Source organism: Cygnus atratus, chromosome 2 (genome assembly GCF_013377495.2).
Source record: "Cygnus atratus isolate AKBS03 ecotype Queensland, Australia chromosome 2, CAtr_DNAZoo_HiC_assembly, whole genome shotgun sequence".
Taxonomy (NCBI): domain Eukaryota; kingdom Metazoa; phylum Chordata; class Aves; order Anseriformes; family Anatidae; genus Cygnus; species Cygnus atratus.
The window spans coordinates 38,923,071-38,941,402 of record NC_066363.1 but is presented as its reverse complement, the minus strand read 5'-3'; the positions used below and the strand labels follow the sequence as shown (position 1 = coordinate 38,941,402).

The 18,332-nt window shown below is 33.9% G+C and overlaps 1 protein-coding gene across 1 annotated transcript in view; it reads right to left on the bottom strand.

Annotated features, from left to right (window-relative positions):
- KCNH8 (potassium voltage-gated channel subfamily H member 8) overlaps positions 1 to 18,332 on the bottom strand; it is a 185,284-nt gene that overhangs the window by 60,231 nt on the left and 106,721 nt on the right. The window contains exons 6-7 of the mRNA XM_035556484.1: positions 14,282 to 14,439; positions 8,457 to 8,664 (exon numbers count right to left, since the gene is read on the bottom strand). Coding sequence (XP_035412377.1) covers positions 8,457 to 8,664; positions 14,282 to 14,439 — 366 coding nt within the window. The remainder of the gene's footprint in view (positions 1 to 8,456; positions 8,665 to 14,281; positions 14,440 to 18,332) is intronic.

Genomic DNA, 18,332 nt, shown 5'->3' with positions numbered 1-18,332 from the left:
TTTCTTCATTTTTTATATGGAAATTATTTTCTACTCTGGTAACAGGAAAACCCTTCTTTCATCAAACTGTTGCTGTGCTGAAGGAAGGATAGATAAATAGAAAGTAGGAATAAACATAATGACACATAAATGACTTTTCTAGATTAAAAATGTAATGAATGTTTGCACTGTAGAAGGAAAAAATATAGCGGCATTATGGGATCACTATGGAATAAAATATGACATTCTAAAACCCTAGGGTCTCTACCTAAAAGATGTGGCTGAAAGAGGCAGTCCACTCAAACAAAATGCAGCTGCTGAAAATGTTTCAAAAGATAATTGTGAAGACTTCTCGTTTTTAAGTTGGATTGAGACATACTAATTTTAACAACTTGACCATGGTCTTTGAAACCAGAGGTAGTAACTTCTGAGAAATTTTAACAAAACATCCTACTCCAGCAATGAGTAATATACACTAATGTTTTAGCAAAGTAGTACAAAGTTCTCCATGAAGTGTAGTGTAATCCCAGAACAAGATGTCCAAAGGAGACGGAGGAGTCTCCATTCTTGCTAGCTTTCATGATTTGAGTGGAATTGTTTTGATTAATTGCTGATGATAGTCCTACTTCAGCCAGCTAGCTGAACTAGCTAAACCCCAGGGGTTCTTTCCAGCCAAAACTCTATGATCAAATGTACAGCATTTAAGCATAAAGAGTCTGATGTAATGATTGACTGAGCAAGGTTTTTATACAGAATATTTGCAAATTTCAAGAAATTACACTCTACAATGTTTCTGTTACAGAAGCTGTGTGGAAAGATCATGGTTTTACTTTACCTTTTGGGACTATTCCCTCATTGGGTGTATACTAAGCAGATTTTCCCCCTGTACATGGCACTGAAATTTCTATTACACTTGGAGAAATTGGTCCAGATACAGTTTTTCCACTGAGATAAAAAATGTTTTGTGGAATTAATGAACTATATGTAGATAATCTGCAGTTAGACACAGCAGGACATTTTCAACTTTGTCAAACCTCAGGGGCTTCATCCACACACCAGATTTTTACTTTTCACTTAAAAATTGTTCAAAATTTTTGTCCTAGGTACAAAACCTTGGAATTGTATTACTGAATACACAAAAACCTCACAATCCTTTTAATGAGGTACTTTCATCGCTATCTTGTCTGGACTGCAAATCCAATGCGGTATGTCAGTCCTGGGGTATTTTGTAATTACTAGAATGGTTCAATCAGAAGGCAAGGTACGGTATGTAAAGGAAAATGTAGCTTAATCAAGGAACTGAGCCTGTAGAAAAGAACAGCAGGGAAGAATGACAGAATAAAACTGACTAAGACTCAAAGCAGCTGAGATACAAATTAACGTTAAACTTAACACAAAGGAAATGTTTCAGTTCAGTTCAACAAATGACACCTTGGCTTGCCACAGCTCTGTCAAACACAGAATGTTTGGGGTTTTCAAATGCAAAATTGAATGATTTCCACAAAATTAGATTTAAGGTTATTTTTAAATTTAAATTTATATTGTAAATCCTGACAAGGTGTGGCATACATAGGTCTGAAATGTGGGATGTTTGTTAATTTAAAACAAACAAACAAAAAATTTCCTAAAATGTATATATTACTTATAAAGCAGGCAGAAAAGTAGGGACACATTTTCAGATAAGCCTTTATGAGACCTATATAGGTAGGTCCTCACCTTGCACAGAATGTGTTTCCACATGAATTTCCAGCATATGGTGAGGTGATTACAAGTGTGAGTATAAACTTATTTGTGGCAGTTAAATTTCTCTGTGTCTATTCTAAAAGGCTGACAAACAAGTAAAAAAAACAAAAACAAAAACAAAACAAACAAACAAACAAAACAAAACAAAAAAAATCAGCCTCTGCTCATATTTATTCCAAAGTGTAAAACAATCGGACAAAAGAAAAAGATTTCTTTCATAAATATTTCTTACCATAAGTTTCTTCGAATCACGTCTCAAATCTAGCATTCTACACTGGAATTATTTTAATTATTTAGGTATTTATCACAATTTAAAGAAATATTTCAAAGTTGTTTTGAAATGATTAAATGCATTTATTCACTATAATTTCTTCATGATTATAATTAAACTATTTTAGTTCTTAGAAGAGGAGAAAGGCATTCTCCTTTCATATTTCTTTCTCAACTGTGTTAGGCTATTTTATCACTGGTAAATACTTCAATATTGTGGTACTTCCTTGTTTTTGTTTGTTTGTTTTCAAATAATATACAATGTAATAAATGCAGTTTGTAATTATTTGTGAGATGGGTGCTTTGAAAATTGTCATGGCTTCAAAGTAGTTGTCTTGCTTTACCCAATTAATATATTCATTAGTTATGTAACACAATCCACAGATTAATTATTCTATGAAAGTTCTGCAAGAAATAACCCAAATTTAGAGACTGAGTCTCTAAGACACTGATGGCCCAGAATACTTCACAAGATTGGTAGCCATCAACCATTTCCTTCATATATTAATTAGAAATTAATTTTCAGCCAGATTAATTCACTCCTCCTGATATCCAAAATAGACAGACAAACAGATGTATGTATATTCCACACACACAAAAAAAGGACCTTCAGTACAGTTTTCGCAGGTTATATAGCATTATAATTCATTTTACTAAACTGAAAATGTCAGCACTTACGCAAGATACAACTGTATCTTTTATTCCTTTTCTTAAAGCCACCTCTCAAAAATTAGAAAGGACTAGAGTTCCAAAGTAATAGATTCTGTTATTGCTGACAACAAAATATTAAAAATACCAGTAATCAAAAACATAATGAAGCAGATGAAAAGATTAAAATCAAACATTCGGGTACAGAGATGGGAGATTGAGATGAACAACTGATCATGGCTTGTGGATGATGTCCTTTGCAATTCAGTCAGCATAAAGTTCATTTTTCCCTGCAAGGATTCATAAATCTACACATGCCATTTCTAACCTGATGAGTGTGTGTGTTTGGAGCAGTGAAGCTAACCCAATATTTTATTCTAGAATACAGATTTTTAGCCAAGAGTCTTAGATATAAAAAGAATAAAAACCTGAAATGAGAATGGAGGTATTCTATGGAAATAGATGTAAATAAGTGAAGAATGCTGTTTAAAGACCTGTTTTTAAAGCTTCTCCCAAAGTAAACATACTTGATTTTGTACAAAAGTATGGGTTATTTATTTATTATTTATTTATTTATTTATTTGTGCTCTAATAACAACCCCTCCATAGTCTGGATGTTATAAGTGATACTGTGGGTGGAATAACAGAAAGTTGCAGATGAATTTCTGGTGGTCAGCAAGGAATTTTTGCAAGACAACTACACAAATTATACCTGACAGCTTTGACTGTCTATGGGAAGCAGCCTCCTGACTCTTGGCCTTCTCCTAATCTTCTCGCTATACTCAAGACAGGTGAGTTTCAACAGCTCATATGGTTCTCACAGAATGAATGCTTTTAGCATTGAGGAAACGTTTTCAATATAATCTGTTTCTTATAGAGACAGCTCTAAAAGTCTTTTCTTATATTTGATAAGAATTTGAAAGGGAATTGCATATAATAATTCAAAACCACAGATATACAATAAAGACCCTTATCTATGCCTTAATCTGATAATTGTTAAACATACAGAAATGAGCACCAGTGCATTGAAGTCAAAGGAATTACAGTGGTAGGATCAGTCAGGAACCTCAACACAGTCGAGCCTCTGTTCTGTGTTTGTTAACTGAAAATTAATCTTATTTTTACAGATGGCTGAAAATCGTGCCATGTGCCATGGTAACATCTGTTTCACCCACAAGAACAAGTGAGGAGAACAACATGGAATATAATAGCAAATAATTTAACAAAGCTTTTTATCAGACATGTTTTTATCGGATATAAGAGTTAAGCTGCTGCACAAAAAGTGACTGCTTTCTGAGGAAGAAAAACTTGCTGAGGTAAAGATCTCTAGCACCTCAAGGCTGTGTCCACAGTGAATATCTTCCAAATACCCCACATAGTCAGTTAAAATATCAACATAAGAGCTATGTAAGAGATGTTGAAGATCTAGATTTTAACACTAGTAAATGTCTCACTCAATGCCACTTCATCATGGCAGTTCATCAATAATATCCCCCCCTGCCCTCCCTCCCCATCTTTCTCATTTTGCCACAACATGGCTTTTTTTCGGGGGGGGGGGGGGGGGAAGGCTTACAATTACAACCACTAAGAACAAAGCACACAAAGCACATATACTTTTCTGTTCTGTGTATTTTCGTAGGGAGAACATTATCACTCCCATTGCCCCAATCCAAATGCAAATTAAGCACCTCATTTGTTTAAATTGGCCAGAGGAAGAGATACAGAGAACCAAATGCTACTCCCACTAAAGTCAATGTTGTGAGATCTGGGCTATGGTGCATATCTGATAGCACAGCAAGGTCCAAAGTACTATGTTACAGCATTACAGTTTAAAATGTTGGTTTTCAGTGTTAGCATGATCTCAGTCTTGAATCTGTGACACAAGCTGAGCTTTTTTTTTTTCTTTTTTTCTCTCCTCCTCAAAAATAGATGCACACATAAAAATAATTTTTCTTTTTAGTCTTGGAGTGGATTTCCCTTCTTAGAACAAACCTGTCCCTATATTTCAGCTGTTGTATGCATTACAGTATCCATACCCAAGGCACTACTTCTTCAGGTAGACACTGGATGAGACACTCCAGTGAAGAATAAAATGTATAGTTTCCAAGAGGGAGACATATTCTGTTTAATGAAAAAGTAGAGGAATGTTATTTTTGTATTATATATTTTTTAATGATGTCAATTACAGAGCCTCCTAATGCTCCTTGAAATGAAATTTATACAAGCCCTACTGACAGAAACTTGAGCCTCTAGCTTCAGTATTAATATAATTAAATCAAAAATTAAAAAATGAAAACCTGCCAACAAAGAATAAGGACCACACTCTACTGCCTTGCCTGCATTAATAAATCTCTAATGCATTATCCAAAATTTTTTAAAAAGTTCCAGCTGAAGCCTTCATACAAGAGAACAGAATACTCTGTGCCTTACAATCATTACCTTTATTATACCCAGAAGCACATTTTCTCCTGTGTGCATTATTTGTTTGTGATTCACTATGATCTCAAAATCTCATTTTAACTTGCATAATCACTTATACCCTAAATCACGTCCTCTCAATATATCCCCCACACAGATGCTGTGTGAATGGTGTAGTAGAATGGTCATTTGAAGTTTCCTTAAGGTTAAAAGAAAGGCTAGTTAATATAATCATCTCTGTATCACCAGAGTGGCAAAGATTATAGCACAGAGGGCCAAGATTTAAGTTCACTATTTCATCAGCAAGAAGCTTGCATACATAGAGTAGTAGGATTTGCACTGACTGAAGGAATTACTTAATATTTTGTTTCAGTTCATGTATGTGATACACAATCTTAAATAAAAAAATTATCAATGCTGAAGTGGTCTTTGCAAAATAATGGCTTTATGCAAGGTATCTGGAATTTTCTGATCTTTTTTGTTTTAACCAGTTTCCAATACTTTTTAAACATTTAAATATTTTAAAACTGTTTCCCTTAAAAACAAAACATGAGTCATAAATATTTAACTTCAGAAATAACCATTCTGACAGATATGGAACTACTATCCCTTTGATTTGCTGCACAATAACTGCATGAGCTTTGCAAGACTCATTGTAGTATAATTTTTATTATACATTTATAGCATCTAAATATTTCAGAGACTATCCATGAAGGTGATAGAATAGCTTTCCAGACAAAAATACACAAACACACATCTGGGGCAAAAAAAATGAAACAAAATCAGGTTGTAAGCTCAACAAATAGGCAGTTTTGCCAGGTGGGAGGCTTAGCTTAAGAGTGCATGAGGCTAAGAAGTGCCCTCATCCTTGCAATGGGGAGGTGCATTGACTGCAGGAAACAAGTCTCATGGTGAGACAAGCCAGTGGGAGGTTGTTAAGGAGCAACTCCTTCCTAGGAAGCCCACTAGAAGATGTGAAATGTGTGGAAACCCAGTTAGAGCATTCTTCACTGAGACACAAATAAGACTTACATGAAATGGCTCTGTTCTGAATAAACTAGGTTTTGTTCTAAAAAGATAGTTGGGACTGCCAGCAGCCCCACCCAGGGGGAGGCAATGATGCAGCCCATCCTCATCACTAGGACTGTGATGGATGCTTTGAAATAGGCTATAATTTGTGGCCTACGCAAGCTGACAATATTTTTTCACAGCTACTTCCCATCAGAGAGACTTTCATTTTTATTATTATTATTATTATTATTATCATCATCATCATCATCATCATTATCATTAACATCATTATCATTATCATCATTATCATTATCATTATTATTTCTGGATTTGCTTTTCTGTTACCAGTATTTGACCAATTTGTGCACAGTGGGCTTTCTTTGTGTATTATCCCCTACAGGTGCAGTCTTCTCTTTGAGAGGTTTGCCCTCTGTGAGGTGTTCGACAGCAGGTTACGGACCAGGTTTATAGAGAAATAAACAACCAACTAGAATAATAATAATAAAAAAAATAAAATAAAAAATAAAAAAGCTTAAAGTAAGCTATGGGCAAACTGGAGAGATTTATTGAACATTCTTTCCTTTTTCCTCTTCCTTGCACAGCATCCTCACCTCATCTGAGGACAGGCACTTTTAACATACTTGTAATTTTCCCTTCAGATGTATCTTTATTAGATATTTAATAGGGTTAAGAGAGAAGGAAGAAATTAAAGGAGATAAGAATAGTAGATAATGATGTTCAAATATACCTCATGAGCCTTTGGCCAGAGGTGTTTGCATCATTCCCCCAACAAACATTTTTCCTTCTAGGAAACTGTCTCACCATCAGATATTGTTTGTTTATGAAACAATCGCATATTCACTCTGTTCCTCTTACAGATAACTTATATAATCTAAATTATTCACACACTTTTAATTACGTTTTTAGTATTTAAAAGCCTAAGGAAAACTAGCAGGGTTTTCTCCTCCCAGTTAATTTTATCACTGGCCTTCTTTCATCTCCTGCTTGAGTTAACACATTATAGATTTTAGGTGAAAGGTAAATACAAGTAAAATTAAAAAAACAGAAAGCAGAAGGACCCAGAAGAAAAAGGGAGAAAAAGGGATGCATAATATTGATATGCCATCTGAAAAATACAGTAAAAGATATATCTCCACAGTAAAGTCAAATGACCCTATATAAGGTTCCTATATAAAGTATATTGTTTTCCCATTGCAATATCACAAAGGAATACAACCCTTAGAAATAACAATAAAAATTAAACAAACAAACAAACAAAAAGTTTAGGATCTAAAGAGTAAATCTGGAATACTCAAAGAAAACGGAAAGAAGTGTGGGTTGGAAACTAAACCCTGAATGTAACTTGACAGGTCCAATACCATCTATCCATTGCCAAACACCTTGTCATCTGTGCAAAAATACCACAGCTAAATCAGCTAAACAATATTTCCGAAGGGATTTTTTATCTTGAATACATTACAGGGCCTATCTTTTTTCACTGTACAGTAAAGAATAATCAGTATGCTTGAGGGAATCTCTGCTAATAAATTGTCTAATTTGCAAAAACAGAATAAACTTTGTGTTCTACTGTGCTACACCATCTGTTTAGCTCTTTCCTATCTAGATCCTCATTTTCCTAAAGATGGAAACACTTTAAAAAATCTAATTGTTTTCCACTTTTTCCATCTTCTTTCCATTTTAACCCTCTTTTCCAGGCTGATCTGAAATTCAGAGCACCAATCTCTTCAGTTAGAAATTGCCCATAGACTGTTTTTTCTTATTGAATGTTTTTGTTACCATTTAGCCACATGTAATTTGGACAACTCATTCAGTGGACGTTTAAAAGAGCTAGTGACCGGAAGGAAGGAAGGAAAAAAGGAAGGAAGGAGAAGGTTCCACCCCCCATTGCTCCTCCTCCCTGCTTAAAACCGATCATTTAAAACTATGCCAAAGAAAGACTTATGCCAAAGCTCAAACACATAGTATTTAGAGATTAAAGGAGAATTACTTTTTCTTATCGAAGTAGATAGAAATTCACTTTTCAGTCTATAAATTTAAAGACTACTTAGGAATCAAATTTTCAAAATCTTGAGAAACACAAATTGCATTGAAGTTATATGACTTGATACAGACTCCAACATTTTTAGTGCAAATTTCTGTCCTTTACTTGTTTGATAGTTAACTTTAAAGAAATATGTACATTCAGTGTACAACCTGCTAACTAAAAATTATGGGATTTAAGCAATTCCTTTTCTCTAAAACCAGCATTAAATAATTGTATATGGTTAAACAAAGGCAAGAAACACTGAATGGTTTATATGTATGTTTTTGTATACTTACGCACACATACGCATGTATATATGTATATGGTGGAAAGAATAACTTACCAATGTCCCAGGTAAGGGGGTTATTCTGTTCCATCTCCCTTTTCCCAATGACATACCAAATGCAAGCCATCCAGTGAGCAAGCAAGGCAAACATGGACATGAGAAGTGTGAGAACAATTGTGCTGTGCTGGGAGTAACGATCCAACTTCTGAAGGAGACGCAAGAGGCGGAGCAACCGCACTGTCTTTAGGAGGTGGACAAGAGAAACCTAGGAGATAAAACAGAGAAAACAACTTGTCAGCTCTTGACTTCTATCACACTATTCTCTTGTTGCAATGAATGGAAACTCCACCCTCTAAAGTTGTATGGATTTTTACTTTTGTTGTGTACGTACTTATTTTAGTTACTTTAGTACTTCTGATTTAAACCATACAATGAAATCCTGAGATATCTTTCCTTTTGAATTTTTTCAATGTAATGTCTTCCTTTGTATTTAACATAAAAAATTGTTTGCACAAAACCAGATTTTTCCCTGCTCTAGAAAAGAAACTAAATTATCAGACTGGTTCAAGGTTCATTTGACTCCTGTGTGAAACAACAAAATAAGCGTCTTCAAACACACAATGATCTTCAGTTTCTGCTAACAGACCAAAAAACAGTAGGCATAACTCCACTTAAATATACATGACATGAAATCAGCTTAATAATTAAACCTGGAAGAGGCAACAACACAAAGCAGATATTTTGCAGAGTAAGGAAGCAAGAGAGGTGAATGAAGACTCAGATGTTTTGTTCAGATTTAAACTTGTGTTCAGGGGCCTGGGTTCCTTTTTCTGCACTGTACTAACTCAGAGTCCAAAAGACTCTGTCAGACAGAGTGCATTAAAACTTCTAATACTAGTTTGAAAATTCCTTACCTAAAAGACTATTGCCTTTCAAGTGTATGTTTCAAAAGCAAAAAAAAATTTCTCAGAACTCTAGGTGTATGAGGATTATGGGCTCTGGCCCCGGAGAAGATGCAGAAATACACAAAGCAAGAAGTCCCTGAACCATCCCATCCTATCCAGAGCATCCTCCAACCTATATCCACACCAGAGCTTGTGCACCTCCCAGCTTTTCATGGAATATTCTTGGCTCATGCTTCACCTGCTTTAGCAAACAATATGCAGATTAGAATACAACACATTTTTTATTTTTTCAAAAACTAAATATGCACAATTTTTGTTAATAGCAAGCATTCTTTCCTTCATTAATGAGACATTAGGATTAAGGTTTACTAGATACTTGGCAAATACAGGATACATACATCTACAGACTGAAAAAAAAAAATAGTGTCAAACTTGACATATCTTTTCATAGCACTCCCAAAGCAATGTAATGAGCTCTCTGAAAAGAAAGTCTCAAAGCATTGTTGGATCAACATCTTTTGTTTATGATAATCCAGAATAACCTGAAGTTAAACCTTTCTGCTTCTATTACCAACACTAATAACCTGAAATCTTCATTTCATAGGTGTGCATTTTCTAACAACTGGGTGCAAGTTGCCTGATAAGCTTTGTAACATGGAGTATTTTAAATTTATTCATGAAGGCTTAATGAACCATTGATTTTATTCCAACCCCAGAAATTAAGAGATTAGGTGGGAAAACTATAAGGAAAAATAAATAAAAAAGACAAGCATTCTTGTTTCTGCTACAGTTTTGATAGTGCAGAAATAATTCTCTCCTGACCTTCATGTACTATTCACTGCCCATATATATTTTTTTTTCACAAGAGCCTTTATATTTTTTCTCATAGACATAGTAGGGAAAACAAAAACAAACAAACAAACAAACAAAAAAACAGAAACATGACACTTGTTTAAATTACTTTGAATTTCACAGCTGTGAGGAATAAGATTTGACATGAGAGCACACGAGCTATTACAGGGTCCTCTCTTCTTGCAATTCTTTTGTCTATTACTATAAGTCAGTGAAATTAGTTATGTCTGGGTCCTTAAGCACAAGAATATTTGCAGTTTGGGGCAGAAGGCCCTAAAATATTCGATGGAATTGCCTTGTTTGTATTAAAATAATTATATTACAAATAAAATACAATTATTCTAATTGAATGTCATGTTCATCATAACAAATGACTCTTTTTCTCTGGCAACACATTTCCCAGTCTTTTTTTTTTTTCCTGTCTCCATTTTTTATCTCACTCATAAGCTTGTTTGAGCTAAACATGGCTCTATTTGTTGCGCTCTTAACAGAAATGGTCCCTGTTCATGACTGACACTCACAGGTGTTGCAGTAATATATAAATATAAATATAGATGGCATATATGTGCTGTGTTCATCACTATGGAGCCCTTATCTTTATATGATTGCTTATGTTCCTCCACAGCACAAACAAATAGTGACAGATGAGGTGAAATTATTCTTTTAATCAGTTTCTCATAAATAAGAAATATCAAAAGTACTGTTACTGTAAGTGCACCCAGTCAGTTATTATCTGTGACTAAATCATTACCATTTTTATTAGGTTACAAAATACTGCTGGGTATATAAATAGAAAATCAGATATCGATTTTTTTTTTTTTTTAAAGTGGATACATTTCATTTTAAGGCCCAAAGACTGCCTCATTCCAAAATAATTTGCTCATAAATTTGAACACAGATGTAATTAATCATACATAATTGCAATGAATTTCCTCATTAGTTATGCCAAACACTCTTCTTCTATTGTGTCTAATCTGTCATTGAAAGACCTCAAATGCCATCAGGCAGCTTTCTGTTCTTTGTCATAAATTTAGAAAGACGAAGTGAGGAGTCAGCACTCATACTTGTGTCTGTGTAGATTTTGCTCTGCCCACAGATATAAAGCCAACTAAATTTTCCATTTGGTTAATCATTTTAGACTAGCTGGGTTAACCTTTTTCTTTCAAAGTGACAGAGTCAGAATTTTATCTAAAACCAACAAAAACTCATTCATAGCATTCTGTGATACTGAGAAGTACTGAGAAATAAAGTTGCTACAAAAGTAGTGAAGGAATTCTCTGCTTGGAAGCATCATGTCCTATGACAAAAAGGAAATAATAAGGAAATGTGATACATTTTAAGTTTTAGTGGCAGTGATCTTTAATTCTTTTTGTCTGCTTGGTTAACGGGCTTTCCTCCAAAAGTGACTTTTTTTTTTTTTTTTTTTTACTGGCTCTATACCACCAATAGTTACTCAGACATGAGCAAATTAAATCATGATGACTAGTGCTTAACAGCCTGTTTTTTACTTCAGCAGCATTTCACAGAACATTTCCATGGATGAAGGGATCCCTTACATCAGATGAATACCAGGATGAGAGAAGCTAGGGTCTCAGCAGGCACTGAGGTTAGGAAGAAACATGCTTGAGGTCTCAGATTGCTGAATTTTTATCCATTAGTGATAGTGCAGAATCCTTGCAAGGTGTAAAGGCAGTAGGACCAATTCTTATGGTTTCACCTTTTTCTTTTGAAATATCTCCACAGATGGCAAGAGACTCCACAGCTTTTTCACACGCTCTAACTACACAAATCTCCAACCAGAGGATGATATATATGTGCCATACATACCCATGTATGTATGGCACTATACCTAGCTTGCAGAATTTAGAGCATCCCTAAAGAGTTGGCCTTTTTGCTGGGGCCTGAACAGCAAAGGAGTGAGATGCTCCCTGATGCCCCTTCTCACCGTTCTGTTGAGGCAACATCTGAGAGTCGATGGAGTGAAAATCTGAGAACAGACATGAGGAAATAGCTTATTAACTCAATAAAGTCTAAAAACAGTGGAATGTGATTCACACCTCCCCCCACTCTTGAAACAGTTGATAGTCATTGCAATCTTGAGGATTATATTAACTGTTGCCTTGTCTTACCACTATGGAAAATACAACATAGTAAGGCACTGTGTTCCCTTTGAGGAATCATACAAAGAACAAAAGAATTAAGTCTGTGAGGGTGAATACAGGGTACAGACTTCTACATTCTGGATTTCATCTCAATTGCCAGAGGGAATAAAGGGTTGGCCCTTGACTATTGTGTATTGGTCATTACTATACAGCAGCTAGCTACAGAAATTGGGCCAGAGCAAATGAAAGAAACACTGTACCTTGGAAAACTTTTAACGAGACATTTAACTCTTGGGGCATACAGGGAGCTATAACTGTCAGTCAATTCTCATTTCTAGATCAACATGGCTATATATTGTTTATTACTTGAGGAGTTAAGTGTTGAGGACTGAATCTATCCTTAATCATCTCATGAAGGATCTACAATTAATCAGTGTTTCTGGATATTCTTAGTCACCATATTAGTGATCTTGTTAGGGAAGAAAAAGTTAAAAGAAATAACAAACAGCAGATATGTGCTAATCATATTATAGTAACATTTGTAATATTGTGACTTTTTAAACTGTAAAAATGATTATTAGATAATGCTTTATTTTCAGTAAGTTATTACAGAAAGAATATCAGTTCCTGAACAACAATAAAGAAGAAATAGATCAGACATGGTTCATCCAATGAAAAAATCATAACAGAAGTTAAACCAACATATTTATGGTGGCTATTCAGTTTTAATGTAAGGGACAAACTGAGACAGTAGTGTACTTAAATAGATTACTCACTGTTTAAACAAACAAACAAACAAAACAACAACAACAAAAAAAAACAAACAACACAGTAATTGAAGAATGTGGTTCTATTAACTGCCTGTTTTTAAAAGCTACTAGCATAAGATTGACAGTTCTTAATATAACAAATGGAGTGAAAAGGGAGATCACTGAAGGAAATGAAACTAAATGAATAAAAACAAACAGGATACCTTACACAGGAGTTTTACTGACTAGCGTTTTGCTTTCTGATACTTGTCTATCCTATCATCTATGTACATGTCTCTAACTCACATTTAATGAAAATGAGATTGAGTGCATCTGTTCAGTGAAGATCAAAATCCTGAGTATTGGAAAGCAAACAGCTTAAAACCCTAAGTCTCTTAATGTGAAAAATCCACAAAATTGAGAAATCTCTGCCAACACTATCTTTCCAATATTAAACTTTCTAATTCTATTTAATTTTGATTAGTACATTCTTACTCTACTACTGTTAATAGGACTATGAGAAGAAAAACCTTTGTCTTAGCATAAGTTAACCAACGCAAATGTAACCCAACACAACTGACATTAGGTGGAATCAACAGACATTGGACCCACACATTTTTCAAAGTGGCTTAAGCATTTTGTAATTAAATACATAAGAAAGCTGAATTGAAACCAAAGCTAAAGTTAATGATCACCCTAATATATATTAGAACACAAATAAATTAGCATGATACTTAAAATTTATCATGCTGTAATTTTTGCATTAGAATGCCTGTCAGTAAAGAGAAAGAAGATTCCCATATGAGTGAAGAATGTATTCTACCGGCCATAACAATGATTACCACCATAACCACTTATGAAACTTGAAAAATTCAATCATTGAACACAGCATAAGAAAGCAAAGGCCACAGAGAATTATATTTGAGTAGAGTAAGCAATAATGAACTAAGTGCAACTATATACAAATTAAGGATAATGGATCAGATATTTACATATATGGCTTTCATGTTAATGAATGACCACATTGACACCCAACCTCATAACACCTTTAATTAACATGTAAGATTACATTCTATTTCTTCCTTTAACGCTCAAAGTAAAAATACTCAACACAGCTGCAAAAGACACCAATGTATTTTACTTCATTCAGTTTTAGTTTCCAGATTTGAAAAAGCAAACAAAAAATTAACCAAACAAACAAAACAAAAGCAAAACACCAAAACCATCTTTTGAAAAAAAAAACACTGTTAAAATAGACTATGGTTAGTACTTACCACAGTGACATTGAAAGCATAAAGAAGATCAAAAGGAAGTGCAGCAATTAAATCAATGATAAACCAGGTAGTCACGTAGTGTATACAAATAGATCTTGCTTCAAATATAACTTGGCCAGACTTGCTGACATATGTTGTTCGGAAATTTAAAATAATATCTGCTTGACAAAAAAGGAACAGAATTAGAGACAGTGATTTCTTTGTTCCGGGACAGCAATCCCCACCACAACATTGATTGTATTATTTTATGCATAGCAAAGACCGGAATCTAAAACAGAAACCCATAAAATATGCTGGTAAGAGATCCATATACATAGAGTTAAATCAATTGATGCACAAAATTGTTCTTTGCAAGAGTAAAAAGAATATTCAAAACATTTAAAACTTGCTGATTTCAAAGGCAGTTTGAATTAAAATAAATACATTCTTCTTTAAACAGTACCATATAACGTACTTTCCAACTATAGCTTTCTTTATGAAAAATGAAGATATGACTGTTGTACATAGAACCTATTGATAATCGTTTTAAGATTTAAAAAACAAACAAAAAAAAAACAAAAAACAAACAAACAAAAAAACTATAAAACCACAAGACATTAATTACTTAAATTAAAATGCAAATTTGAAACTTTCCTTTAGTGATAACTGTCCAGCATAGATGATAAATAATGTCATTCTCAAGGGTAACCACTTGTTTCTCAATAGAAAAGTGCTGAACCCATTTGGAAAAAAAAAAAAAAAAAGGCTTTTGGGTTATGATGGTGATCACAAAAGTGATATGAATTGCTTCATGGCTTGTGCACTTTACATGTTCCTATATAATGTTCCAGGATGAGTGCCTCTCAATATGAGATATAGTTTTGACATGTCTTGCCAAAACACATTAACACTCAAAGAAAAGCTTAGCTCTTGACAACAGTCTCAATTATTTTCATGTCTTACAAGATGAAGACTATAATCTGTCCTCAAGCTATGCACCCAGTTTCTACCAACATTTGTGAGCACTACTTATATAACTTTTACAATGGCAGAAAGAAGTGCAGTGAACCATAAAAGTTGGTGTTTTACAGCAAGATCACTAGTTCACTGCCTTGCAAATTCTAACACCGCATGTTGAAGACCATCTCATTAAAAAAAAAAAAAAGAAAAAAAAATCCCAAGTGTCAGCAAGACGTTCAGAATGTAATTGTCTTTTTTTTTCTTTTTTTTTTTTTTTCTCACAATAATAATTAAAACAAACAAACAAACAACTTCAAGGTGATGGTCTTGGCAACCCAAAAGCCAGTGGTCTTTCTTTGAGGCAGCTTTCTAGATATTAGTTTGGTGTGTAATAGACTTGTCAGCTGTGTAATTTGTAATCTGTGTAGCATATTATAAAGTGTTACGAGGAGGAAACTGCATTCATTATACCATTTGCAGCAATGGCAGCATTGATTTCTTTCTGTCTGTTAGATGATGCACAAGATATGCCTGCAGCTGCTGCTTCTACATGCCGCTCTTGCACAGAGGTGGCAGCTGTTGCTGAAGGCTGGTTCCTGACTATGCACAGCAAGGACTGTGCATGTGTTTGGGAAGTGTTTGTTGCCCCAAAAACAGGTTTCTTACAGCCTCTGGGGAAGGGGAGGTAAAAGTGCCAAATGGAAAAACCTACAAACCAAATCCAGCCTCCTGCCCGCCAGTGAAGGTGAAGGAATAGGAAGATATATGCCTTGTAAATGGAAATAAACACAGAATGTAAGTATTTAATTGGTTCAGTCTATATAAGAAATTTGTTTTATCTTTGGATACAGATATTTCCTTTCCTCACAAATCCATCACAGGTAAACCTGCTCCAATTCAGCAAATTCTTGAAAAAAAGAAAGCTGTGAAGTCCTAAACTATAAGTATACCTCAACATTTATCTCTTCGTAATTAAAAAATGTAACAAACACTGCACATCATGTTAGAACTAAGAAATGGGGAGTAGTAGGGCTGTTGGTTCATCTACTCTTGGATTTCTGGGCAGTTTATGATGCCTGAAAATATTTCTTCCTGTTATACATACATGAAAATGAATATCGAGTATCTGATATAATTTTATCCTGCAATTTTCATTTGGTCAAAATAAAACTAACAGCAAGCATGAATGAACAGACTCTGCTCAGACAGTGAAATGCAAAAATGAGCATTAAAAGTTTTTTTTCCTATGATTTATTTAAAAAACAAACAAACAAAACAAAACACGTGTTTATGTAGAACACACACACACTGTAAATGAAATAATTAAATATTACGCAGCTCAGTTTAAATGAGCCAGATTTTTTCAAATCAATTGTGTTGTGTTGTTCTTGTTATTCTTAGGCATTTTTCTTACTTCTTGAAATTTCCATTCATCGGGGACGTTGTTTTTCATTTCTTACCATGTTTTCTCTTTTTATTTTTATTGTAGTTTTTGTTTTCTGTGCCATTACTTCTGAAGTTGGCTTTGGAAATGATAATCTCCTACATTGTTGCTAGTATAATGAGGACAGCTAGTTTAAAGGAGAGCAAGAGAAGTAGTACCTGAATGGGTTCATTTTAACTGAGTAAATTAACTAAACATAAAACAATCTCAATTGAAAATGCTGCTTCATTGAGGGAACATGAACTGCTACTAGTATATATTAATGCATTTTTTTCATTTCAAGAATTTTATTTCAGAACTTTTTCATGCTTAAAGAACATTAAAAGTGAAATACCTTTTCCTACCTTATGAACACAGTACTCAAATAGAGAAGCCATACAGCCCATGCAGAAAATACTGCTGAAGTCCTATAACAGAGTTTACACTCTTCTTCAAAATAGTTTGAAACTGAAATTCATCCACCCACAAACTTCACAAGTTTCTTACACTTTGTTTTAAAAATAGTGGAATTGCTGACACTGAAATGAATTACTAACTCTTATACATGTTTGAACAGGAGATGCAATCACTCAGTATCTATGACTGTGTATCCATCTTAAGAACAGCAGTATCATTTTTTTTTTCCTTTAGCTTACTTATATAGATGCTTTACTCCAAGTTTGCTGTGATGTGCTGCTAGGACATTGTGATGATGGAAGCTATGAAGAACTGGGGCCAAGGGCCTCTATATTTCTGGGGCAAAAGGTATGAATTCATCTAAAGCACTGCCAAATATTGGTATAACGTTATTAAAGTGTCAGTTTTATCATCTCTTTTAATTCTGGTCAGATTTGCCTTGAGATATCCATTTTGTGCATTTATATTGTTAGATGATGTTGTGAAACACAAAAAGATCTGATGAAATTTGTAGCTGCTATAAAACATCACACTTAATTATGTATACGTGATTTTTTCCTCTTAACTGAAAAAAACACCACCCTCACTCTTAAAAACAAAAAACAAACTACTAAGTTTTAGTTTGATCACCCTAGAAATTTTCCTTATTTTTTTTTCAAAACAGAATCAGAGAAGCACTATAAAATATCTGTTGGATTTTCATTTTCAATATGTAGTGAGAAAAATGCACATTTAATTAATTTCATTGCCAAATACATACATGTATATATATATATATTTTATATACATATTGCTCATGCATAAAGACAGGATGCTTCTGACACATATTTTGCCATTTTACAATAAAAAAAAGTTAATAGTTCCAGTTCTAAAACAATATGTTGTTTTGTGTGTTGTTTTTATGCTCTTTAATGTTGATGGCAAAAGTTGTTTTTCAGATATATTTCATCCTGTCTTCAATTTTCATGTGTTTGCTTCTATTTTGGCAGTGAAATACAGGCACAAACAATGTAGGTATTCTTGTTTTCAAGGACAATTTATGCCTACAAATAGGGAGGCAGTTACTGAAAAATGTATGTTCATATTGTGTAGGACAATAAACACACCACCATCGGCGCCTTTAGATGCAGATATATACCAGCTATAAAAGCATTCTTAACTATACAATTCTTAAAAGCCTCTAAAAGAATAATCACTTAACATGAGATTAGAAATGTTATATGAATTTGGGATAAATTAGCGTTACAATCTATTTAAATGGGGTAAAAAAAA